This window comes from Salvelinus fontinalis, chromosome 26, assembly GCF_029448725.1.
Source record: "Salvelinus fontinalis isolate EN_2023a chromosome 26, ASM2944872v1, whole genome shotgun sequence".
Taxonomy (NCBI): domain Eukaryota; kingdom Metazoa; phylum Chordata; class Actinopteri; order Salmoniformes; family Salmonidae; genus Salvelinus; species Salvelinus fontinalis.
In genome coordinates this window covers 46418177-46445340 of record NC_074690.1, presented here as the reverse complement: position 1 = coordinate 46445340, position 27164 = coordinate 46418177, and the positions used below count along the sequence as shown (strand labels likewise).

General features: G+C 42.3%; 1 protein-coding gene across 1 annotated transcript in view; it reads right to left on the bottom strand.

The window, feature by feature from the left end:
* Positions 1-2303: 2303 nt before the first annotated feature.
* The window catches only part of LOC129824462 (kin of IRRE-like protein 1), a 104076-nt gene continuing 79215 nt past the window's right edge, over positions 2304-27164 (bottom strand). Inside the window, exons 14-15 of the mRNA XM_055884152.1 lie at positions 26540-26614; positions 2304-24651 (exon numbers count right to left, since the gene is read on the bottom strand). Coding sequence (XP_055740127.1) covers positions 24013-24651; positions 26540-26614 — 714 coding nt within the window. The 3' untranslated portion in view covers positions 2304-24012. The remainder of the gene's footprint in view (positions 24652-26539; positions 26615-27164) is intronic.

Genomic DNA, 27164 nt, shown 5'->3' with positions numbered 1-27164 from the left:
AAATGTTGTGAACTTCAGGACGGTTCTCTTCCTGTCACATTATGGGCAGGATTTCCTTGTGTCTAATCAGTCTGTCTATGATTGAGATCTCCTAACCTTTTTTCCTTCACCTTATTGAACGAGTTAAACGGGAATGTCGACTGTAAAGGTAGAGTATGCCTTCGCCCAGGGGCGTTTCTAGGATTTGAAAACATTTAGGACTTAGCCCAAAGCCATTAGGGGGGTTGAGGGGCATACTCCCAAGCGAAAAAAATAAATAAAATAATTTTCAACAGCTAAATGCATGAATTTGGCGCAGTTTGAGATGAACATTGAGAGATTAGGACATTGAGAGATTAGATATTTTTCAGGTAACTTGCACCTTCCCACCTGCCACAGCAGACACCGCTAGTACTCAATTACAGTTGCTAATGTGGGTACTCTCTACTCTGGAACAATCTCTACTCTCTACTCTGGAACATTTACATCTACAGTGTATTGCCAAAAACCACACAACAACTTCAAACATAGGCTCTGACCAATAAGCCAAACTGATTAAAGAATCCCACAGTGCACAGACACCCTCACACACACACACAGAGCACAGTAATTAGAGTCCATAGAGCAGCTTTAAGTGATACAGTCTACTGTGTGCTTACCCCTCTCTCCATCGCTTTTTCTGTGACATCTGTTGCTGTTTCTCTTGTCTGCCCTCTGTTGCTGTCTCTTAGTATTCTATGTTGCTGTCTCTTGTCTACACTCTCTCGTCCTGTCCTGGTTATAAAAAGTGTTAAAGTTAACAATCTCTCGTCCTGTCCTGGTTATAAAAAGTATTAATCTTAGGGATAGGGGTCAGTATTCGGAAGTTTGGATGACTGAGGTGCCCAAAGTAAACTGCCTGTTACTCAGTCCCAGAAGCTAGGATATGCATATAATTGGTAGTATTAGATAGAAAACACTCTAACATTTCTATAACTGTTACAATAATGTATGTGAGTATAATAGAACTGATATGGTGGGTGAAAACCCGAGGAGAGTCCATCCGGAACATTTTTTTTTTTAGGTCACCACTCATTGAAATGGCTGTCTATGGGAAAATCAAAGGAATACCTCCCAGATTGCAGTTCCTAGGGCTTCCAGTAGATGTCAACAGTCTTTAGAAAGAGTTTCAGGCTTGTTTTTTGAAAAATGAGCTAGAATTTTTTGTTTTTCTAGGTGGCTCCCACTTGGCTGTGCTATTGTGGCGAGCGTGAATGAGGTCGCGAACTTCGTTATTTATCTCCGGTAATGAACATACTATTCTCCGTCTTAAATTTTATCGTTTATTTACATAAGACTCCTGAACATCTAATCAAATGGCTACCCCCCCCCCCCCCCCCCACTGCTACTCTGTTATTATCTATGCATAGCCACTTTAATAACTCTACCTACATGTACATAATTACCTCAATTACCTCGACACCGGTGCCCCTGCACATTGACACACTGATTATGTACCGGTACACCGTGTATAAAGCCCCGCTATTGTTATTTACTGCTGCTCTTTGATTATTTGTTATTCTTATCTCTTACCTTTTTTTTGTATCTTCTTAAACTTCATTGTTGGTTAAGGGCTTGTAAGTAAGCATTTCACTGTAAGGTGAAACCTGTTGTTTTCAGCGCATTTGACAAATACAATGTGATTTGAATTTAATATAAGTTGATGAACGTCTCAACAAATATTACCCAATTATCCACGTTGAAATGACATGGTGTGCCTAGTGGGATATCTCTTTGCATTGAATGCAATGTATTGACTCATGCATCAATACATTGATACATATATTTTCCATTGAATGAAATGTGTTGACTTAGGTGTCATATTTTGTGATTAATATATTTTCGCAAAAGCCTTACAGACTTACTCTTATAAGCTGATACTGGGCTGGTAGGCCACAGGAGACAAGTCAGTCAGTCGAGGCTGCTGAGGGCAGGACGGCTCATAGTAATGTCTGGAACAGCGCAAATGGAAACCATGTATTTGATACCATTCCATTTATTCTGCTCCAGCCATTACCACAAGTCCGTCCTCCCCAATTAAGGCGTCAGCAACTTCTGTGGAGATAATTCTCTCCTATCCTCTTTCGGTCGTTACGTTCAAGATCTCAGCGATCACTGCCTCATTGCCTGCATCCGTGATGGGTCAGCGGTCAAACGACCTCCACTCATCACTGTCAAACGCTCCTTGAAACACTTCAGCGAGCAGGCCTTTCTAATCGACCTGGCCGGGGTATCCTGGAAGGATATTGATCTCATCCCGTCAGTAGAGGATGCCTGGTTGTTAAAAAAATGCCTTCCTCACCCTCTTAAATAAGCATGCCCAATTCAAGAAATTTAGAACCAGAAACAGATATAGCCCTTGGTTCTCTCCCGACCTGACTGCCCTTAACCAACACAAAAACATCCTACGGTGTTCTGCATTAGCATCGAACAGCCCCCGTGATATGCAACTTTTCAGGGAAGCTAGAAACCAATATACACAGGCAGTTAGAAAAGCCAAGGCTAGCTTTTTCAAGCAGAAATTTGCTTGCTGCAACACAAACTCAAAAAAGTTCTGGGAAACTGTAAAGTCTATGGAGAATAAGAGCACCTCCTCCCAGCTGCCCACTGCACTGAGGATAGGAAACACTGTCACCACCGATAAATCCACTGTAATTGAGAATTTCCATAAGCATTTTTCTACGGCTGGCCATGCTTTCCACCTGGCTACCTCTACCCCGGTCAACAGCACTGCACCCTCCACAGCAAATCGCCCAAGCCTTCCCCATTTCTCCTTCTCCCAAATCCAGTCAGCTGATGTTATGAAAGAGCTGCAAAATCTGGACCCCTACAAATCAGCCGGGCTAGACAATCTGGACCCTTTCTTTCTAAAATGATCTGCCGAAATTGTTGCAACTCCCATTACTAGCCTGTTCAACCTCTCTTTCGTGTCGTCTGAGATTCCCAAAGATTGGAAAGCAGCTGCGGTCATCCCCCTCTTCAAAGAGGGGGACACTCTTGACCTAAACTGCTACAGACCTATATCTATCCTACCCTGCCTTTCTAAGGTCTTCGAAAGCCAAGTCAACAAACAGATTATCGACCATTTCGAATCCCACCATACCTTCTCCGCTATGCATTCTGGTTTCAGAGCTGGTCATGGGTGCACCTCAGCCACGCTCAAGGTCCTAAATGATATCTTAACCTCCATCGATAAGAAACAATACTGTGCAGCCGTATTCATTGACCTGGCCAAGGCTTTCGACTCTGTCAATCACCACATCCTCATCGGCAGACTCGATAGCCTTGGTTTCTCAAATGATTGCCTCGCCTGGTTCACCAACTACTCTGATAGAGTTCAGTGTGTCAAATCGGAGGGCCTGTTGTCCGGGCCTCTGGCAGTCTCTATGGGGGTGCCACAGGGTTCAATTCTTGGACCGACTCTCTTCTCTGTATGCATGAATGATGTCGCTCTTGCTGCTGGTGAGTCTCTGATACACCTCTACGCAGATGACACATTTCTGTATACTTCTGGCCCTACTTTGGACACTGTGTTAACAACCATCCAGACGAGCTTCAATGCCATACAACTCTCCTTCCGTGGCCTCCAATTGCTCTTAAATACAAGTAAAACTAAATGCATGCTCTTCAACCGATCGCTGCCTGCACCTGCCCGCCCGTCCAACATCACCACTCTGGACGGTTCTGACTTAGAATATGTGGACAACTACAAATACCTAGGTGTCTGGTTAGATTGTAAACTCTCCTTCCAGACTCACATCAAACATCTCCAATCCAAAGTTAAATCTAGAATTGGCTTCCTATTCCGCAACAAAGCATCCTTCACTCATGCTGCCAAACATACCCTTGTAAAACTGACCATCCTACCGATCCTCGACTCAAAATAGCCTCCAATACCCTACTCAATAAATTGGATGCTGTCTATCACAGTGCCATCCGTTTTGTCACCAAAGCCTCATATACTACCCACCACTGCGACCTGTACGCTCTCGTTGGTTGGCCCTCGCTTCATACTCGTCGCCAAACCCAATGGCCCAGGTCATCTACAAGACCCTGCTAGGTAAAGTCCCCCCTTATCTCAGCTCGCTGGTCACCATAGCAGCACCCACCTGTAGCACGCGCTCCAGCAGGTATATCTCTCTGGTCACCCCCAAAACCAATTCTTCCTTTGGCCGCCTCTCCTTCCAGTTCTCTGCTGCCAATGACTGGAACGAACTACAAAAATCTCTGAAACTGGAAACACTTATCTCCCTCACTAGCTTTAAGCACCAGCTGTCAGAGCAGCTCACAGATTACTGCACCTGTACATAGCCCATTTATAATTTAGCCCAAACAAATACCTCTCCCCCTACTGAATTTATTTATTTATTTATTTTGCCCATTTGCACCCCATTATTTCTATCTCTACTTTGCACATTCTTCCACTGCAAATCTAACATTCCAGTGTTTTACTTGCAGTATTGTATTTACTTCGCCACCATGGCCTTTTTTTTGCCTTCACCTCCCTTATCTCACCTCATTTGCTCACATTGTATATAGACTTATTTTTCTCCTGTATTATTGACTGTATGTTTGTTTTACTCCATGTGTAACTCTGTGTTCTTGTATGTGTTGAACTGCTTTGCTTTATCTTGGCTAGGTCGCAGTTGTAAATGAGAACGTGTTCTCAACTTGCCTACCTGGTTAAATAAAGGTGAAATTAAAATTAAAATGAAAATAAATAAAATGTATGCCACCAGATGGCAGAAGCACGCTGCAGATTGGAAAAGGAACATCCAGACACCCTGCCTCCCTCCCTGAGACTGTGACATAATCTGTAGAGAGACAGAGGAGGTGTGAAAGACAAATGTCTTGGAATGCATTACATCACTTTGAAATATTATCATCATATATTTCCAAACCACAGCTGTATGAAAATGGTGACAGTCCGTATGATTCACAATATCCACATCTGAACGAAAGTGAAATGCTGAAGGTTATTCCAGTCACTGGGCTGGAGGAGAGGGAAGGAGAGGAGAGGGGGACTGAAAAGAGGAGAAGGGGACTGAGGAGAGGGAAGGGCTTTAGCATAATGACTGCTAAACCACCCAGGATGAATCAGTCACCCCTCCTCTCCACCTCTTGCTCTCTCCATCTCTCCTGCTATCTCTCTGTCTCTCTCCCTTTCTTTTGCTTCCCTGAGCACTCTTTCTCTCTCTCCCTCCATCTCACTCCCTCCCTCCATCTCTGTCTGTCTCCCTTTCTCTTGCTCTCTCTCTCTGTCTTGCTCCCCTGCGCTGTCTCTCTCCCTCTCATTCTCTGTCTCTCTCTCCGGTATATGTCGAAGAAGGGGGCTGTGGTTATCTGTAAAGACCTTTCTGAATGTACTGCTTACAGAAATGCTATGAACACGATGTACTGCACTCTTAGAAAAAAAGGTGCTACACTACATGACCAGAAGTATGTGGACACCTTTTCATCGAACATCTCATTTCAAAATCATTGATATTTTTTATTTAACTAGGCAAGCCAGTTTAAGAACAAATCCTTATATACAATGACAGCCTTCCCGTGACAAACCCTCCCTTAACCCGGGCGACGCTGGGGCAAATTGTGCACCGCCCTATGGGGCTCCCGATCACTGCTGGTTGTGATACAGCCTGGGATCAAACCCGGGTCTGTAGTGATGCCTCTAGCACTGCGATGCAGTGCCTTAGACCACTGTGCCACTCACTCCCCAAATAATATGGAGTTGGTTTCCCCCTTTTCTGCAATAACAGCTTACACTATTCTGGAAAGGCATTCCATTAGATGTTAGAACATTGCTGCAGGAACTTGCTTCCATTCAGCCACAAGAGCATTAGTAAAGTTGGGCATTGATGTTGGGCGATTAGGCTTGGCTCGCAGTCGGTGTTCCAATTCATCCAAAAGGTGTTCGATGGGGTTGAGGTCAGGGCTCTGTGCAAGCCAGTCAATTTCTTCCACATCGATGTCGACAAACCATTTCTGTATGAACCTAACTTTGTGCACAAGGGCATTGTTATGCTGAAAAAGGAAAGGGCCTTCCCCAAACTGTTGCCACAAAGTTGGAAGCACAGAATCGTCTAGAATGCCATTGCATGCTGTAGCATTAAGATTTCCCTTCCCTGGAACTAAAGGGCATAGCCCGAACCATGAAAAACAGCTCCAGACCATTATTTATCCTCCACCAATCATTTCAGTTGGTACTATGCATTCGGGCAGGTAGCGTTCTCCTGGCATCAGCCAAACCCAGATTAATTCATAATTCCAGAGAACGCGTTTCCACTACTCCAGAGTCCAATGGCAGCGAGCTTTACACCACTCCAGCCTATGCTTGCCATTGCGCTTTGTGATCTTAGGCTTGTGTGCGGCTGCTCGGCCATGGAAACTCAAATCATGAAGCTCCCGACGAACAGTTCTTGTGATGACGTTGCTTCCAGAGGCAATTTGGAACTCGGCAGTGAGTGTTGCAACTGAGGACAGACCATTTTTACACGCTACACGCTTCAACACTCAGCAATCCCATTCTGTGAGCTTGTGTGGCCTACCACTTCGCGGCTGAAGCGTTGTTGCTCCTACACGTTTCCACTTAACAATAACATCGCTTACAGTTAACCGGGGAAGCTCCAGAAGGGCAGACATTTTATGAACTGACTTGTGGAAAGGTGGCATCCTATGACGGTGCCACGTTGAAAGTCACTGAGCTCTTCATTAAGGCCAGTCTATGGAGACTGCATGTCTATGTGCTTGATTTTATACACCTGTCAGCAACGGGTGTGGCTGAAATAGCCAAATCCACTAATTTGAAGGGTTGTCCACATACTTTTTTTTAGATACTGTATAGTGTATCTAGAACCTAAACGGTTCTTCAAAAGGAGAACCCTTTGAAAAACTATTTTTGGTTTGAGGTAGAACTTTTTGGTTGTACAACTGATTAGGTATCCCCTTTCACTTTTCCTTTCCCTTTGGGTTCCATGTAAAACCCCTTCTACATGGAACTGAAATTCTACACAGGGATACTCAAAGTCAATCTTAAATGAATAATTCCTTATTATCAGCGTTCTGGAGAGGTTGCAAATTGCTCAATGCACCAAATGCACATGTCGATCAGAGGCTCTACTGGGGCAGTCCCGTTAGTTCTCTTATGTACTGCAGACAAGTTATATTTGCATGATTTAGCTTATTCATTACTCATAATTAATTCATCGTTAATGTTTCTTCATTTGTGTGACTGACCAATTCTGAGTTATGCATGTGACAGACTGTTACGTTCCCTAGTTTCTGTGTTGTTGTGGGTTTGTACGTGTGTGTATTTCAGGAAATGGAATCCTGGATTCCTCATGCAGCTGATTGGTCGGCCCCTTTGATGATTGGAGCTCTGAACCCTCCCTCTCGTCAGGGGAAACAGCTGTCTTCAATTACCAACTCCTTCTCCAGCTGGATAAAAGCCAGTGTTCCTTTGTCAGGAGAGAGAGCTTCTTTGATGTCCTGTGTTGGTTGTTAGTCTCTGGAAGTTTTGTTGAAGGTATTTTGTAGCAGCTACTCCTGAGGTATGTGTATGCCAATAGGACTTAGTGTTTATGATTATTGAAATTGTTCCCTTAAAGTATTAGTAATTATTCTGTTTCATTTGTTCCTGGGGGGGAAGGGGAACGCACCTTGGGAGTGTTTAGGCAAGAGGCCTGCGTGCATACATAACCCGTAGTATTTACTGTCTATGCACACTAGGTAAGACTTGGGCAGACCACCCCCTGTATTTTGGTTAGTGCGCAAGGTGGTACTAAAAGTTAGGTAAGTAGTGGGAAGGTAGGAGAGGGGACTCTTTTGAATTTTTACTTTCTTTGCTTTGGTTCCGTCCAGCCCCTTTTCCCCACCTTACCGTGTTAAGGAAGAATAAATTCCCTATAAACTGTATTTTTCTCTGCCTCTGTTGTCCTTCCCCGCACCCACGATCACATACTTTTTCATGCCACGGGGAGTTGAAATGTAGCAGGGTGTTGTGTTCCCTCCAAGAGGCGTACGTAACACAAACCAATATCTCACAAGGCTTCTTCTCTCTAAGCTGAGAGAAACGGAGATATTTTGTTCTCAAAACAAGGGGCTGGGTGTACAGTCAAATTGCAGATGCTGATAGTGAGGATTTCAGTCACTTTTATGAACACAGAAATTGGTTATTCAAAAAGCACAAGCACAGAATACAGATATTGGTCAACCTCTATGGCAGTTATTCCCAAACCGGGGTACACCAAATAAAAATGTGATTCACAACTTTTTTATTTTTTTCATTTTCAAACAGTCAATTTATATTTTCCAATGGGGTTATACATTTTTTGTTTTCTCTCGCCTGAGTAGCCTTGTTTCACTGTCAAATAAAATTAAACCATCTAGTGTTCAGCGAAATAACAACACAATGTCATACAGGTAGCATAGTTAAATAATTAACATCCAATCACATTAACTGTTACTCTCTTGCAGGAATTCCACTAACGGTCCGTATGTAGCCAAATGTAGCTGCTGCTCATTCAGTTTACTTGAAATTGGTTTAAGAAAAGTAGGGCTCACGTCCATAGACGCATACCAGCTCTACTGGTAGTACTGCTACTACCAGCAGTACTGCACCTGTCGACGACAAAAGTTGTCCTGCTCCATGAGCACATTCAATGCTAGCATCAGTAATTCTACATTTGTTGTTAGCCCAGCTAGCATGAACACTGACAGTTGTGAATCTGATGCAGCCAAACAGCTACTGCCCCCTTACATGGGAAAGCACCAAACAACAGACAGGGACGTTGAACCATCGAAGAGGTGCAAATATGATGAGAACTACATTGATTTGGGGTTCACTTATAATGGGAGTAGTGCCTTTCCTCAGCTACAGTGTGTCATATGTGCAAAAGTACTATCTCACAACTCGATGAAACCTTCACTCCTGCGCAGACGTTTAGAAACAACACATGCCAATTTGAAAAATAAGCCACAGGAGTTATTTGAGTGAGAATTAAGATGACTTTCAAGTAGTAAGACATGTATTAAAGCAACAGACACCATTAATAAGAAGGGGCTACAAGCGTCTTATATGGTGAGCTACCGAGTGGCTAGGACAGGCAAGCCCCATACAATTGTGGAGGACTTAATTCTTCCTGCTGCCGCGGATATGGCTGGGACAATGCTGGTGGAAAAGGCCCAAAAAAGCAATACAGGCAATGTCTTCATCAAACAACACTGTTTCCCGACGCATAAGTGACAAAGGCAGGAGATGTTTTGAAACAATTACTGCTTCGCATACAAGCCAGTGAATTCTATGCATTACAGCTGGATGAGTCAACAGACCTGGCACATTTCTGGTATACCTGTTACATTTATGTGGGGTCAATTAAGGAAGACATCCTCTTCTGCAAACCACTGGAAACCAGGACAGGAGAGGATATTTTTTATTAAGTACTGGACAGCTTTGTGACATCAAATGGACTTTGGTGGTCAAGATGTGTTGGTATCTGTACTGATGGCGCAAAAGCCATGACAGGAAGACAGTGGAGTGGTAAAGCGCATGCAAGCAGTTGCTCCCGACGCCACTTGGGTACACTGCAGCATCCACTGAGAGGCTCTTGCTGCCAAGGGAATGTCTGACAGCTTGAAAGACCTTTTGGACATGTCATGACGCTGACCTGGGGGTAGGTTTATGACAGTCATAAATACCTCTCCCCCCTTTTTTCCTCTCTCTACCCTACTGATGTGACTATTGAAAATCCCTTGGTTAACATAGAGATTCTGGAAACATCAGAAGGTGGGGGGAAATTAACCATATTTTGGTAATCCAACCAGTTGAACATATGCGTTGGTACTTAATGAATATGATGTCAGTTCGGTTGTCATCTGAGACATTATGACTGATGACAGGACGACCTAAACTGTATCTGGGAAAGTCTACACATTATAGTTATCAGATTCACATGGAATTGTTGTGCACTTCAAATGTTTAAATATAAAAATATTTGGTGCCAGATGAAATGTAATTTTAGCTTCCAAATGAGAGATTTGGGTTTTCATAAGGTTAGGGCTCTGCTCAATCAGTGGCCCGCCCTTGTGAAGAGACAGGGGTTGTAGACTGTGAAACACACCCTTCTCCCCCCACTATATAAGTGGAAATGTAACCTCCTGTTCCGGGTACATTAGGATGACGATCCAATGTCAGGAGGGTTCAGATAATAACTACAGAGCATAGCCAATCTCAGCTACCTAACGAAATTAGCATTGAATTCCCACGTGAAGAGGACGATCGACACGTCGAATATGATGAATTTCGACAATACCAGCCAGAATATAGCATGAGCATATAAGCATTGCAACGGGGTATGAACTTTGAACTCTGATTCACTCCAGCCGCCAAGCGTGGACTGGGAAAGGACAGACAGAGTATCCCGTCTACCACACAACGACGACACTACAACGTTTCTCGTTCACCACCAGAGACACTCTTCAAAGAACTATGTTGGGCAACACGGCCTTCCATCTACCACCAACCTATTGAAGCGCAGCTCAGAGTAAATAGTTATTGCATTTTCCTTTTCCAAATGGGCGGTAATTTAGAATGCATAAGATTCTGTATTTACGATAGAGTAGCTGCCTACGGCCCGATAGAGACATCGCTTCTCCCTTTGTTCTTCAGTCTTCCCGCTCTTTCACTCAAACCCAACCCAGAATCTTATGCGTGCTTCTACACCTGCATTATTGCTGTTTGGGGTTTTAGGCTGGGCTTCTGTACAGCACATTGAGATATCAGCTGATGTACAAAGGGCTATATAAATAAATTGGATTTGATTTGATTTGATTTTGATTTTCTTTGTGTAACCAGCTGTCAAATCTGTTCCGTCCGCTAGGGACGTTTTCCTTTATGACATAATTTGTAATCAAGGTATGATTCATTCTGTGTATATGTAATTCTGTGTGATTAGTTAGGTATTTAGTAAATAAATAATTAAACCCAATTTTGTATTGCTGATTCAACTTGTTAGCCAGGGTTCGTGAAGATAACCAAGAATTTACAACTTTCAGATGAGACTGAAATAAGGTGACGATGAATATTGACTGCTATTAATGTAAAATATTACTAGGTCTTTAAGAGTTTATTCGGAAGATAACAGCTCTATAAATATTATTTTGTGGTGCCCCGACTTTCTAGTTAATTACATTTACATGATTAGCTCAATCGGGTAATATTAATTACAGAGAAAAGATTTCATAGAATAGCATGTCATATCACTTAATCCGGCATAGCCAAAGACACAAAGACACTACAGTGAAAATTGTTAACTTTGTTAAAGCAAGGCCCCTGAACTCTCGTGTATTTTCTGCACTATGCAATGATATGGGCAGCGACCATGTAACGCTTTTACAACATACAGAAGTGCGCTGGTTATCAGGGGGCAAAGTATTGACACGTTTTTTTAAAACTGAGAGACGAGCTTAAAGTTTTCTTTACTGACCATCATTTTCACTTGGCTGACCGCTTGCATGAGGACGAGTTTCTCCCACGACTGGCCTATCTGGGTGATGTTTTTTCTCGCCTGAATGATCTGAATCAAGGATTACAGGGACTCTCCGCAACTATATTCAATGTGTGGGAAAAAATTGAGGCTATGATTAAGAATTTGGCGCTCTTCTCTGTCTGCATTAACAAGGACAACACACAGGTCTTTCTATCATTGTATGATTTTTTTGTGTGCAAATTAACTTTCCCGAAACAGATAACACAAACAACTGGATTTGTTATCCCTTTCATGCCCTGCCTCCAGTCCACTTAACGATATCTGAACAAGAGAGCCTCATCGAAATTGCAACAAGCGGTTCTGTGAAAATTGAATTTAATCAGAAGCCACTGCCAGATTTATGGATTGGGCTGCGCTCAGAGTATCCTGCCTTGGCAAATCACGCTGTTAAGACACTGATGCCCTTTGCAACCACGTACCTATGTGAGAGTGGATTCTCGGCCCTCACTAGCATGAAAACTAAACACAGGCATAGACTGTGTGTGGAAAATTATTTAAGACTGAGTCTCTCCAGTACATCCCAACATCGCAGAGTTATGCACAAAGTATGCACAAAGTCCTAACCGACTTTCCAAAACGATAGTTTGTTAGCAATAAATTTGTGGAGCTGTTGAAAAACGAGTTTTAATGACTCCAACCTAAGTGTATGGAAACTTCCGACTTCAACTGTATACACTAACTTTCACATATCTAGATGGCCGGGCCGGGTGGATGTGGAATCAGAGACAGCAGTGGGGTCAAATTGTAGACCTCCGTTCCTACATTTGAACATAAACATTGATTTTATCAAAGAAAACTATGCATTTTATCTCTGGGATCCTCAGGATGACCGATCACGGCTAGGTAAGTACATTATTTACCTTCAGGGGTGAATGTATCAAACCAGTTGCCATTGATAAAAGTTTTTGTTGTTGTTGTGCACTCTCCTCAAACAATAGCATGGTCTTTTTCACTGTTGGCTACTTATATTTGGACACTGCAGTTAGATTAACAAGAATTTTTGCTTTCTGCTCATATAAGACATGTCTATGTCCCGTAAAGTTGGCTGTTGTATACAACGTCATTCTAGTCACATTAGCCCATGTTAGCAACAACCGTCCCGGTTTAGGGACACCAATCCCATAGAGCAGTGGTTCCCAAACTTTTTAAAGTACCGTACCCCTTCAAACATTCAACCTCTAGCTGCATACCCCCTCTAGCACCAGGGTCAGCGCACTCTCAAATGTTGTTTTTTGACATCATTGTAAGCCTGCCACACACACACTATACGATACATTTATTTAACCTGTTGAGGACAGAGGGCGCTGTTTTCACTTTGGGGGAAAATCGTGCCCAATTTAAACGGCCTCGTACTCAATTCTTGCTCGTACAATATGCATATTATTATTACTATTGGATAGAAAACACTCTCTAGTTTCTAAAACCGTTTGAATTATATCTGTGAGTAAAACAGAACTCCTTTTGCAGAAAACCTCCTAACAGGAAGTGGAAAATCTGAAATCGATGCACTGTTCTAGGGGCTGCCTATTAAAGTCCTTGATATTTATTAGTTTAGATGCACTTCATACGTCTTCCACTAGATGTCGACAAGCAGCGAGAGAAGAAATTGAGTGTGTAACTTGATCTGGGCTCGAATAATAGCTCTTGGCATGACGTGTCACCAGTTTCCTGTTTTCTGGAGAGCGCGAGAAGGGACCTGGATTTGCCTTCTGATAAGCTGTCGTTTTGGACGACTAATATCTCCGGCTTTGGTTTTATTTGATACATGTGACAATATCATCGTAAAGTATGTTTTTTCAATATAGTTTAATCAGATTATTGAAATTTTTTCGGGAGTTTTGCCGTGTTCCGTTCTCTGAGTTTGTTGACGATGGAGAGATTTGCGCCACTTGGCAAGTGTGCTTGCTAAATCGAGAGGGAAAAAGGCCGTTCTAAAAACAAACAACGATTGTTCCTGACAAAGGACCCCTTGTACAACATTCTGATGGAAGATCAGCAAAAGTAGGACCCATTTTATGATGCTATTTCATATATCTGTCGAACATGTTGTACTAGTCGTTTGCACCCAGATTTTGGGTACTCTCTCGCTATACCTAAGCTGGATGTCGTAATGAAGTTATTTTTAGAATTCTAACACGGCGATTGCATTAAGAACTAGTGTATCTATCATTTCCTATACAACATGTATTTTTTAGTTATGTTTATGAATAGTTATTTGGTCAGAATATGTGTCAGAAAAAGTGTCAGAAAAATATCCGGACGTTGTGGGAAAAAGATGCTACGTTAGCACAATGTATAACCACTGATTTCAGCTCTAAATACGCACATTTTCGAACAAAACATAAGTGTATGTATAACCTGATGGTATAGGACTGTCATCTGATGAAGGTTTATGAAGGTTAGTGAAAATTAATATATTTTGCTGGTTTATTCGCTATCGCTAACGTGCCTATTGCAATCGCTAACGTGCCTTGATGAATGAATGCGGTAGTGTGGTAGGCTATTGTAGTAAGCTAATAGAATGCTATATTGTGTTTTCGCTGTAAAACACTTAAAAAATCGGAAATATTGGCTGGATTCACAAGATATTGTCTTTAATTTGCTGTACACCATCGATTTTTCAGAAATGTTTTATGATGAGTATTTAGGTATTTGACGTTGGTGTCTGTAATTACTCTGGCTGCTTCAGTGCTATTTCTGACAGTAGCTGTGATGGTAGCTGCAATGTAAAACTGATTTATACCTCAAATATGCACATTTTTTCGAAAAAAAACATAGATTTATTGTATAACATGTTATAAGACTGTCATCTGATGAAGTTGTTTCTTGGTTAGTTTGGTTGGTTCTTGGTTAGTTAGGTTGGCTTTGTGCATGCTACCTGTGCTGTGAAAAATGTCTTTTTTGTATTTGGTGGTGAGCTAACATAAATATATGTGGTGTTTTCGCTGTAAAACATTTTAAAAATCGGACATGTTGACTGGATTCACAAGATGTGTATCTTTCATTTACTGTATTGGACTTGTTAATGTGTGAAAGTTAAATATTTCAAAAAAATATCTTTTGAATTTCGCGCTCTGCCTTTTCAGTGGAATGTGGGAGGAGTTCCTCTAGCGGAACCCCGGTGCCAGACAGGTTAAACCGCTTGGAAAATTCCAGAAAATTATGTCATGGCTTTAGAAGTTTCTGATAGGCTAATTGACATCATTTGAGTCAATTGGAGGTGTACCTGTGGATGTCCTGTATGTACCTAACTAGTCTGCTCTGCCGATTCATCGCTGTGGATGTATTTCAAGGCCTACCTTCAAACTCAGTGCCTCTTTGCTTGACATCATGGGAAAATCAAAAGAAATCAGCCAAGACCTCATAAAAAAAAAAATTGAATTATTGCTATCGCTAACGTGCCTTGATGAATGAATGCAAGTCTGGTTCATCCTTGGGAGCAATTTCCAAACGCCTGAAGGTACCACGTTCATCTGTACAAACAATAGTATGCAAGTATAAACACAATGGGACCACGCAGCCGTCATACCGATCAGGAAGGAGACGCGTTCTGTCTCCTAGAGATGAACGCACTTTGATGCAAAAAATGCAAATCAATCCCAGAACAACAGAAAAGGACCTTGTGAAGATGCTGGAGGAAACAGGTACAACAGTATCTATATCCACAGTAAAACGAGTCCTATATCCGCTCAGCAAGGAAAAACACACTGCTCCAAAACCACCATAAAAAAGCCAGACTACGGTTTGCAACTGCTCATGGGGACAAAGATTGTACTTTTTGGACAAACGTCCTTTGGTCTGATGAAACAAAAATAGAACTGTTTGGCGATAATGACCATCATTATGTTTGGAGGAAAAAGGGAGAGGCTTGCAAGCCCGAAGAACACCATCCCAACCGTGAAGCATGGGAGTGGCAGAATCATGTTGTGGGGGTGCTTTGGTGCAGGAGGGACTGGTGCACGTCACAAAATGGATAGCATAATGAGGGGGGAAATTATGTGGATATAATGAAGCAACATCTCAAGACATCAGTCAGGAAGTTAACGATTGGTCGCAAATTCATCTTCCAAATGGACAATGACCCCAAACATACTTCCAAAGTTGTGGCAAAATGGCTTAAGGACAACAAAGTCAAGCCCTGACCTCAATCCCATAGAAAATTTGTGGGCAGAACTGAAAAACTGAAAAAAGCGTGTGCGAGCAAGGAGGCCTACAAACCTGACTCAGTTACAAGTCAGTCACAAATTCACCCAACTTATTGTGGGAAGCTTGTGGAAGGCTACCCGTAACGTTTGACCCAAGTTATACAATTTAAAGGCAATGCTACCAAATACTAATTGAGTGTATGTAAACTTCCGACCCACTGGGAATGTGATGAAAGAAATAAAAGCTGAAATAAATCATTCTCTCTACTATTATTATGACATTTCACATTCTTAAAATAAAGTGGTGATCCTACCTGACCTAAGACAGGGAATTTCTACTATGATTAAATGTCAGGAATTGTGAAAAACTGAAATTTAAATGTATTTGGCTAAGGTGTATGTAAACTTCCCACTTCAACCGTACCTTAAAACGTGATAGTACAAGATAATGATAGGATAGGATGCCATTTGGGACACAGTCAAAAGTAGTTCCCTATTTAGGGAATAGGGTACAATTTCAGACATACATTATGTGTTTCATTTAAACTGTGAAATAAGGCAGGTTATCCTTGTTTTATGGAGGCTGTGTCTTTTTATTTTCTGCAATACTGTGGAAAAATAATTACATACAATTAGATTTTTTTTTTTTAAATTAAACAAAAATGTAAATAAAAGCACATTTTTATAATATCTTTGTTTATGTAAAATAACAATCAAGTAGAACCGTTATACAGAGGAGCATTACTTAATGTTAAATCATAATAGCAATAATACAAGGTATACAGTCCTGTCGGAGCAATGAAAGAATATAAAATTATTGTGAACGTATGATATGGAAGAAATGCACTCACGCCAAACCAAATGGCACCCTATTCCCTTTATAGTGCACATCTTTTTACCAGTGCCCAAAATGCTCAAGTCAAAAGTAGTGCACTATACAGGGAATAGGGTGGCATTTGGGACACACCCCAAATCTCAATCATGGACGTTCTTGGAGCACAAACACGCTCAACAGCAGCATGAAGGATGAGTGGACTCAGTCTGCTAATTCTTCATGTCCTAAGGCCACATAATGGCTCCATGACTGCATCCCGAAATGGCCCCCCATGGGTTCTGGTCAAAAGTAGTGCACTATGTTGGTGATAGGGTACAATTTGGGATGCTGCCCATGCCTCTGTCTCTCACCTACATTTTCTTCACAGCCCAACATCCCATTTCTACACACGCACGCACACACGCACGCACGCACAGATCAAAACATTAGGGTCGGAGGTCATACACACACACACAAATGGCTGCTGCATTTTTTTTCTGCTTTGTTCATTTTAGTTTTTGCTGCAGTCTTTTGGCACCCATTAGATTAGAGATTCCAAACACAAGACTGCTACCAAACCATGTACATCAGTCAGTGCTGGTCAGAACAGTTCTGAGCACCTTAGTGCTGTCCACTGGGACCAAGGACCAGAGACCAGGGCCTGGGTTCAGCCTGGGCAAGATCGCTATCTATCCCGCCTGGTGTGGCCTGGTTGTGCAGTCCCTTTGGCCACATACATGTATCACCACTCCCTATGTACCAAACGTATTCCATACATAGAGCACTACTATTGACCAGAGTCCTATGGGCCCTGGTGTAAAGCATTGCACTATATAGGGAATAGGTTGCCATGGTCTTTCTAGGATAATAACCCCCTTTAAATACACACCTATATCAAAAACGAAGTAAAGGATACAGTATGTCTATAAAAGTTTAAACACTGTAGTATAACCTCAATCGTCACTTCATTGGTGGCATAATAATACCACTAATATAATATGCTGATTAAAAAAAACAGATTTCATACAGGGAAGGCATTTCTTTTGGAGAGAAAAAAAATGCATGAGGAAGTAAAAAGATGGTAACGAGTTTATGAACGAAGCTATATCTTTTGAACAGAGGGCCCCCCATCCTCATCCCTTCCGTCCTACCAACCCTACCCCATCAAACACACGTTTATTGACAGAGACATACTCTGATCTACTCTTATGTTTTCATTTGGAAGGAAAGGTGAGAGCTGGAAGAAAGCCAAGAGGACTCTAGTAGAAACAGATCTAAGAAGGACGTTTCGTTCTCTTCTGATCCGTGGCTGGCTGCAACATTATGTGTTCCCCAAATGGCACCCTATTCCATATGTAGAGCAATACTTTGACCAGTACCCATAAGGATCTGAGCAAAAGTAGTGCACTATATAGGGAATAGGACACTGAGATCCTATATGTTATATATGGGTTCTATATGTAACTCTATAGGGTGCCACTTGGGACACACAAAGTCAGAGTAGAGTATTGAAACACGGCCCATAAAGATGGACCACGCCACCTCCTTCCTCCAGCATGAGTTCCTTGTCCTCCTGGATGCATTCCAAATGGCACCCTATTCCCTATGTAGTTCACTATTTTTGATCAGGACCCATAGGGCTCTGGTTAAAAGTAGGGCACTATATAGAGAATAAGGTGCCATTTGGCATGGAACTCATGGCCCTCCTCTCTCCTCCATAGCGAGTTCGATTCCCGGGACCACCCATACGTAAAATGTATGCAATGCACAACTGTAAGTTACTTTGGCTAAAAGTGTCTGCTAAATGGCATATATTTGTACTATTATATTATTAAGTCAAATCAACAATGATTGTCAACGTCTGAAGTGAATAATGAGGGTGGATGACATAATCAGAGTTTACCTACAGCCACAGGTTAGCCACTGTGTGTAGGCCTACACATCCACCACTACAGAGCACTGTACCAAATACCCAAATGGGGTAAAGCAAAGTAACAAAAACATCAAAACTGTACCATAGCCAGCATCAAACTGAAGAGTACACTAACCAGTACCATATTGGGTCACATCCTCCTCGATCAGTATCTCTTGATAAACGTATGCCGTTCCCCCCCCCAAGACCTCGCAAAACTTTAGAGTAAACCATATCACCCCAGAGCCCGTCATGACCACTTTCCAAATGGCATCCTATTCCCGATATCTTATGGTGAGACTCTGGTCAAAAGTAGTGCACTATATAGGGGATGGGGTGCCTTTTGAGACGCTACCCTAGTCTACAACAACACCCTGCTAGATCAAAACTCAACACAACTCAACAATGGTTGAACCTGGACACAGAAGCCTCAGAACATTGAATTGTAAAAGTGAATGTCACCCAAAACTCTGAACCTTTGGTCCACAACTCCATATAAAAATATTTAAAAAACATTCTAAATGCCATTTTTTCTTATTCTATTTAGGTATAAATATGGATATTCTACTGTGCAAGCGAGAGAAACCAATACAGTAATATTTGAGGATGGGGGACTGGGGGCATTTTGTACAAATTGTAGAGATTTATTTAAATACAAAAGCTCTTTCACCCGCTTCCCAAACACACAGCATTGACCTCCTGTGGGTGAAATGTGGGGTAGTCAGAGGAGGAGGAAGGAGCATTTGAAGAAGCTTGCTACAGCTCCATCCTTTCCCGATTAGGTTACCTTATATAAGTGGCATACTGTATACAAAACTGTATTTCATTATATAGTCCACACATACAGTGCCTTGCAAAAGTATTCATCCCCCTTGGTGTTTTTCCTATTTTGTTGCATTACAACCTGTCACTTAAATTGATATTTATTTGGATTTCATGTAATGGACATACACAAAATAGTCCAAATTAGTGAAGTGAAATTTGAAAAGTACTTATTTAAAAATATTATAAAAAAGAAAAAATGTGAAAAGTGGTAAGTGCATATGTATTCACCCCCTTTGCTATGAAGCCCCTAAATAAGATCTGGTGCAACCAATTACCTTCAGAAGTCACATAATTAGTTAAATAAAGTCCACCTTTGTGCAATCTAAGTGTCACATGATCTGTCACATGATCTCAGTATACCTGTTCTAAAAGGCCCCAGAGTCTGCAACAACACCAAGCAAGCGGCACCATGAAGACCAAGGAGCTCTCCAAACAGGTGAGGGACAAAGTTGTGGAAAAGTACAGATCAGGGTTGGGTTATAAAAAAATATCCAAAACTTTGAACATCCCATGAATAACCATTAAATCCCCTTATTAAAAAATTGAAAGAATATGGCACCCCCCCAAAAAATCAATTTTAATACCAGGTTGTAAGACAACAAAATAGGGAAAATGCCAAAGGAGGTGAATACTTTCGCAAACCACTGTACCCCTCATCTGGTTATGGAGAGTCATACCCCACCGTACCATGGAGAGTCGTACCCCACCGTACCATGGAGAGTCGTACTCCACCGTACCATGTTATAGTCGTACCCCACCGTACAATGGAGAGTCATACCCCACCGTACCCCACCGTACCATGGAGAGTCGTACCCCACCGTACCATGGAGAGTCGTACCCCACCGTACCATGGAGAGTCGTACCCCACCGTACCATGGAGAGTCGTACCCCACCGTACCATGGAGAGTCGTACTCCAACGTACCATGGAGAGTCGTACTCCACCGTACCATGGAGAGTCGTACTCCACCGTACCATGGAGAGTCGTACCCCACCGTACCATGGAGAGTCGTACTCCACCGTACCATGGAGAGTCGTACTCCAACGTACCATGGAGAGTCGTACTCCAACGTACCATGGAGAGTCGTACCCCACCGTACCATGGAGAGTCGTACCCCACCGTACCATGGAGAGTCGTACCCCACCGTACCCCACCGTACCATGGAGAGTCGTACCCCACCGTACCATGGAGAGTCGTACCCCACCGTACCATGGAGAGTCGTACTCCAACGTACCATGGAGAGTCGTACCCCACCGTACCATGGAGAGTCATACCCCACCGTACCATGGAGAGTCGTACCCCACCGTACCATGGAGAGTCGTACTCCAATGTACAGTGGAGAGTCGTACTCCAACGTACCTTATAGGTGTGCAGCACGTGGTCCTTGGCCCACCAGTTGTTCTCTTTCTTGTCGGAGGTAAAATCCCCATATTGGCGTGAAGGCTGTTATTCCATGATGCCTTGGATGTGTCCCAAATTGCACCCTATTCCCTGTATAGTGCACATTTTTGATCAGAGTTCCTGGCCTTGGTCAAAACTAGTGCACTACATGGGGATTAGGGTGCCATTTGGAACGCACACCATGTTTCATTTTCCTTCACTTCTTGGAGGAGCCCTTTGGCCATGCCAGTTGAGCAGTTTGTGGTGGCATCGAAAAGAAGCAGGTTATAAAGAGGTCCACATACGGAGTACAAGCTGTCGCCTTGCCTGAGCACAGCAGTGACGCAAGACCATCTCCTTGAACGTGTGAGAGAGTGTGTGTGTTTGTTAATATCTTGTTAATATATGTTAATATCCAAACGACTTTTGGAGAAATGTCCTTTGGTCTGACAAAAATAGAACTGTTTGGCCATAATGACCATTGTTATGTTTGGAGGAAAAAGGGGAGGCTTGCTAGGCGAAGAACACCATCCCAAACGTGAAGCTGGGGTGTGGCAGCATCATGTTGTGGGGGTGCTTTGGTGCAGGAGGGACTGGTGCACTTCACAAAATACATGTCATCATGAGGGAGGAAAAATATTTGTATATATTGAAGCAACATCTCAAGACATCTGTCAGGAAGTTAAAGATTGGTCGCAAATGGGTCTTCCAAATGGACAATGACCCCAAGTATACTTCCAAAGTTGTGTCAAAATGGCTTAAGGACAACAAAGTCAAGGTATTGGAGTGGACATCACAAGCCCTGACCTCAATCCCATTGAAAATTTGTGGGCAGAACCGAAAAAGCATGTGCGAGCAAGGAGGCCTGCAAACCTGACTCAGTTACACCATCTCTGTCAGGATGAATGAGCCAAAATTCACCCAACTTATTGCGGGAAGCTTGTGGAAGGCTACCCAAAACGTTTGACCCAAGTTAAACAATGTAAAGGCAATGCTACCAAATACTAATTGAGTGTATGTAAACTTCTGACCCACTGGGAATGTGATAAAAGAAATAAAAGCTGAAATCATTCTCTCTACTATTATTCTGACATTTCACATTCTTAAAATAAAGTGGTGATTCTAGCTGACCCAAGACAGGGAATTTTTACTAGGATTAAATATCAGGAATTGTGAAAAATTTTGTTTAAATGTATTTGGCTAAGGTGTATGTAAACTTCTGACTTCAACTGTATATACAGAGATGGGTTGAGAGGAAAGAGAGACAGAGTCGAACTGGATGCTTTCTATCAGCATTTAAATAATCACACTCTGTGAAACCCCTCCTCTCCTCGTTTAAGAAAAGTACTCCCAGCCGTTCTTTCTCTTATCATTTCATGTCTTCCCTCCCTTGATTGTGGCTTTCGCTTTATCAGCTCTCGGAGCTTAAGATTGCACACAATAGAGTGTTTGAGAGAAACTGTGTAAGATTGTTTGTGTATATGGGATAGAGCAAGTGTGTAGACAGCAGAAATGTGTTGAGTGCATAGACTAAAAACAATATGGACGAAGCCATCAATGACGTCACCCCGTAGTTTCCTATGAGAACGCTCTGTGGCGCATTTGATGAAGAGGAAGTGTCATTTCAGCGTGTCACAATCTTGCTACAATGGAAGAGTTTTTGGAAACATTGCATGGGCAGTTTGAGCTACTCTAGGAAGTGATGTTGCAGGCTAGCTCAGTGCTGCCCCCTCTCATGGAGTTTTCAAGTTAAAGGCCGACCGAGGTACTGCAGGCTGACATTAGCAACTAAATGATCCCATAACTTTGTCTGTGTGATTTAAAGTAGTCAGTTCAAGGACATACATCTGGTGAAATATAATCAATTATTGGTACCAATATTTGTGTATATAACAAAAATGTATATACACAAATATTGACCACGAAGATCGGCACTTCCCCAGTCACTTTAATTAGGGATCCTGTTATCTGGAAACAATGACTGCAGTATTGTGTCGGTCTTCAACTTGAAATCCTCAATGCCAGGGGGCAGTCGTTCTCCCCGGTTGAGTATATCTTTCTGTTTCACTCGGACAAGTACGTTTGTTTTTAGGTGTATACAGTACATTCGGAAAGTAGACCCATTGACTTTTCCACATTTTGTTACGTTACAGCCTTATTCTAAAAGGGATTACATTGATTTATTTCTCATCAATCTACACACAATACCCCACAATGACATAGCGAAAACAGGTTTCTATACATTTTTGAAAATGTATTACAAATAAAAAACAAAAATACCTAATTTACATAAGTATTCAGACCCTCTGTTATGAGACTCAAAACTGAGCTCAGGTGCATCCTGTTTCCATTGATCATCCTTGAGATGTGTCTAAACTTGATTGGAGTCCAGCTGTGGTAAATTCAATTGATCAGACACGATTTGGAAAGTCACACACCTGTCTATATAAGGTCCCACATTTGACAGTGCATGTACGTACAGACCGAGACATGTTTGTGTCGGGACACAGATCTGGGGAAGGGTACCAAAACATTTCTGCAGCATTGAAGGTCCCCAAGAACACAGTGGCCTCCATCATTCTTAAATGGAAGAAGTTTGGAACCACCAAGACTCTTTCTAGAGCTGGCCACCCGGCAAATGGAGCAATCGGGGAGAAGGGCCTTGGTCAGGGAGGTGACCAAGAACCCGGGGTCAAGGGGTCACTCTAATAGAGCTCCAGAGTTCCTCTGTGGAGATGGGAGAACCTTACAGAAGAACAACCATTTTAGCAGCACTACACCAATCAGGCCTTTATGGTAGAGTGGCCATACGGAAGCCACTCCTCAGTAAAAAGCACATGACAGTCTGCTTGGAGTTTGCCAAAAGGCATCTAAACAAGATTTTCTGGTCTGATGAAACCAAGATTGAACTCTTTGGCCTGAATGCCAAGCGTCACGTCTGGAGGAAACCTGGCACCATCCCTATAGTGAAGCATGGTGGTGGCAGCATCATGCTGTGGGAATGTTTTTCAGCGGCATGAGAGAAACTCCCCCCTATACAGGTGTGCCAAGCTTGTAGCATCATTCCCAAGAAGACTCAAGGCTGTAATAACTGCCAAAGGTGCTTCAACAAAGTACTGAGTAACGGTTCTGAATACTTATGTAAATGTGGTATTTCCGTTTTTAATAAATGTGAAAAAATTTCTAAAAACCTGTTTTTGCATTATGTGTAGTGTGTGTAAATTATTGAAGGAAAAAAACGATTTAATCAATTTTAGATTAAGGTTGTACCATAACAAAATGTGGAAAAAGTCAAGGGTTCTGAATACTTTCCGAATGCACTGTATGCACGTATATGTGTATGAAAACCACTGTGTACTACACAATACATCTCTCACACGTGTGTCTGCATCCTCTGCGTGTGTCTCTGATTGTAGTCCGTACCAGGAGGAGAGGAGTAGGAGAAGCGGGTGGAGGTCCCATACTTCCCCAGCAGAGTTTCTGGACCAGAACCTAGTCCTTGGACTGGCCCTGGTCCCACCCCTTGCCCAGTCGGGTACATCTCATAGGCTGGTTCTACTTCCGGGGGCGGGGCAAAGCCCATCCGATAGGTGGGGTACTTGGCGGGGTAGCCGTAGTTGTCATAGGTGAGCTGATTGTTGCTGTCCAATAGGGCGCAGTCTCCGGGGAATTCGCTGGTCTGTGAAGTGGGATGGGAGGGATGGGTGATGTTGGGCGGGGCTTGGCTCTGCCCAGCCCTAGTGAAGGTGTTGAACTGGGCGTAGTTAGTATGAGAGATCCTGGACGGAGGTCGGGGGTCGTAGCACCCTGCCCGTGACCCCGGATTCCCCGGGACCCCTCCTGCCACCACCGCCCCACCAGGGCCCCCTGCTGGTCCACTGGAGGTAGCTCCTGTTGCTCCCCCCGGAGGGTTGGCGTTCCGGAACTCTCCCTGGTACAGCATAGAGCGGGACGACGGCCTGGCATCGTCGTGGGTGGTCGCGCGGACATTGTAGTAGCCGTTCGTTGGATCCTAAGAATAGAGATGATGAGGAAATAGTGAGATTTTTACATGGGTTAAAATTTGAGGTTTGAGCATTATTTGGGGTGTGAGCTAGTCATGTTTGATATGCTGTGTGTAAGTTGTGGGTTGTACTGTCCTAAGGATAGAGGTGAGGCGATAGTGAGCTTTTTACAAGCTTACATGAGTGTTTAAATTTGAGATGAGAGCATATTTGAGGTGAGGTAGTCAATGTGATAATTTATGTGAAATGTTGTGTGTAAGTTGTGTATTGTGATTTCCTAAGGATAGTGAGCTTTTTACATGTGTTTACATTTGAGATGTCAGCATATTTGAGGTGTAAGGTAGTCATTGTGATATTTTGTGTGATGTGTTGATGTGTATTGTGTTGTATACATTCACCCATCTACACACAATAGCCCATAATGACAAAGTGAAAACTTGTTTTTAGAAATGTTTGCAAATTTATTGAAAATGAAATACAGAAATATCTAATTTTCAATAAATGTTAGAATCACATTTGGCGGCGATTACAGCTGTGAGTCTTTCTTGGTAAGTCTCTAAGAGCTTTGCAGACCTGGATTGTACAATATTTGCACATTATCATAAAAAAAAATATTCAAGCTCTGGCAAGTTCATTGTCGATCATTGCTAGACATTTTCTAGTCTTACCATAGATTTTCAATCCGAAACTGTAACTAGGCCACTCTTGAATATTCATTGCCGTCTTGGTAAGCAACTTCAGTGTATATTTGGCCTTGTGTTTTAGGTTATTGTCCTGCTGAAAGGTGAATTTGTCTCCTAATGTCTGTTGGAAAGCAGACTGAAGCAGGTTTTCCTTTAGGATTTTTCCTGTGCTTAGCTCTATTCCATTTCTTTTTATCCTAAAAAACTCCCTAGTCCTTGCCGATGACAAGCATACACATAACATGATGCAGCCAACACCATGTTTGAAAATATGAAGAGTGGTACTCAGTGATGTGTTGTGTTGGATTTGCCCCAAACATATAATTTTGTATTCAGGATTTCTTTGCCACATTTTTAGCAGTTTTACTTTCAAACAGGATGCATGTTTTGCAACATTTTTATTCTGTACAGGCTTCCTTTTCACACTGTCAATTAGGTAAGTATTGTGGAGTAATTACAATGTTGTTGATCCATCCTCAGGTTTCTCCTATCACTGCCATTCAACTCTGTAACTGTTTTAAAGTCACAACTGGCCTCATGGTGAAATCCCTGAGCGGTGTCCTTCCACTCTGGCAACTAAGTTAGGAAGGAAGCCTGTATCTTTGTAGTGACTGGGTGCATTGATACCCCATCCAAAGTCTAATTGATAACTTCACCTTGCTCAAAAGGATATTCAATGTCTGATCTTTTTTTTTTTTTACGCGTCTACCAATAGGTGCCCTTCTTTGCAAGACATTGGAAAACCTCTCTGGTCTGATTGAATCTGTGTTTGAAATTCGCTGCTCAATTAAGGGACCTTACAGATAATTGAATGTGTGGGGAGATGAGGTAGTCATTCAAAAATCATGTTAAACACTATTATTGTGCACAGAGTGAGACCATACAACTTATTATGTGACGTGTTAAGCAAATTTTTCTTATTTAGGCTTGACATAACAAAGGGGTTGAATCATACGTACTGACCCAAGATGTTTCAGCTTTTTATTTTTTATTAATTTGTAAACCTTTCTAAAAAAAAATATTCCACTTCGACATGATGGTGTATTGTGTGTAGGTCAGTGACAATTTTAAATTCCCGGCTGTAACACAACAAAATGTAGAAAACCTCAAAAGGGTGTGAATACTTTCTGCAGGCACTGTACGTATGAGACGTTTGTTGTTTTGACATAGGTTGTATGAAGTGAGTAGCAGACACAGAGAGAGAGTTGCTCACCTTCAGTTCGTACTCCTCGCGGGTATCGAGCTCACTGCGCAGGTCCTGCTTCAGATCCATATCGTCTTTGAACGGCTGAGTGGAGGGAGACAGAGGGCAGAAACTAAACCATCAAACAACAAAACACACACAGGGGGAGAGAGAGAAAGGAGGGAAGGAAGAGGGCAGAAACTAAACCATCAAACAACAAAACACACACAGGGGGAGAGAGAGAAAGGAGGGAAGGAAGAGGAAAACAGAATATCAGGGGTTTTCATATGATGAAGACCAAATAAATGTTTATTTGATAAATGTTTGTTGACTACAGGTCAAGACGTTATAGCCAGGGCTATGCAGCACATAAGGGGGAATTCAGTCAGTGGTTTGTTCTTAAACAACAATTAAGTGCTTCAGCACCTTATAGCTTCTATAACACTTTCTGTCTTAAGGCTGCAATAGGTAACTTTTTTGGCGACTCAACCAAATTCACATAGAACTGTGAGTTATAGATCTGTCATTATCATCGAAAGCAAGAATAAGAAGCCGTAGATCAGTTCTATGTGTGCTATTTCTATGCTTCCCGTTCTTAAGTTTCATTTTTGCGTCTTTAACTTTCACTTATTGTAGTTTCAACCAGCTGAAATAT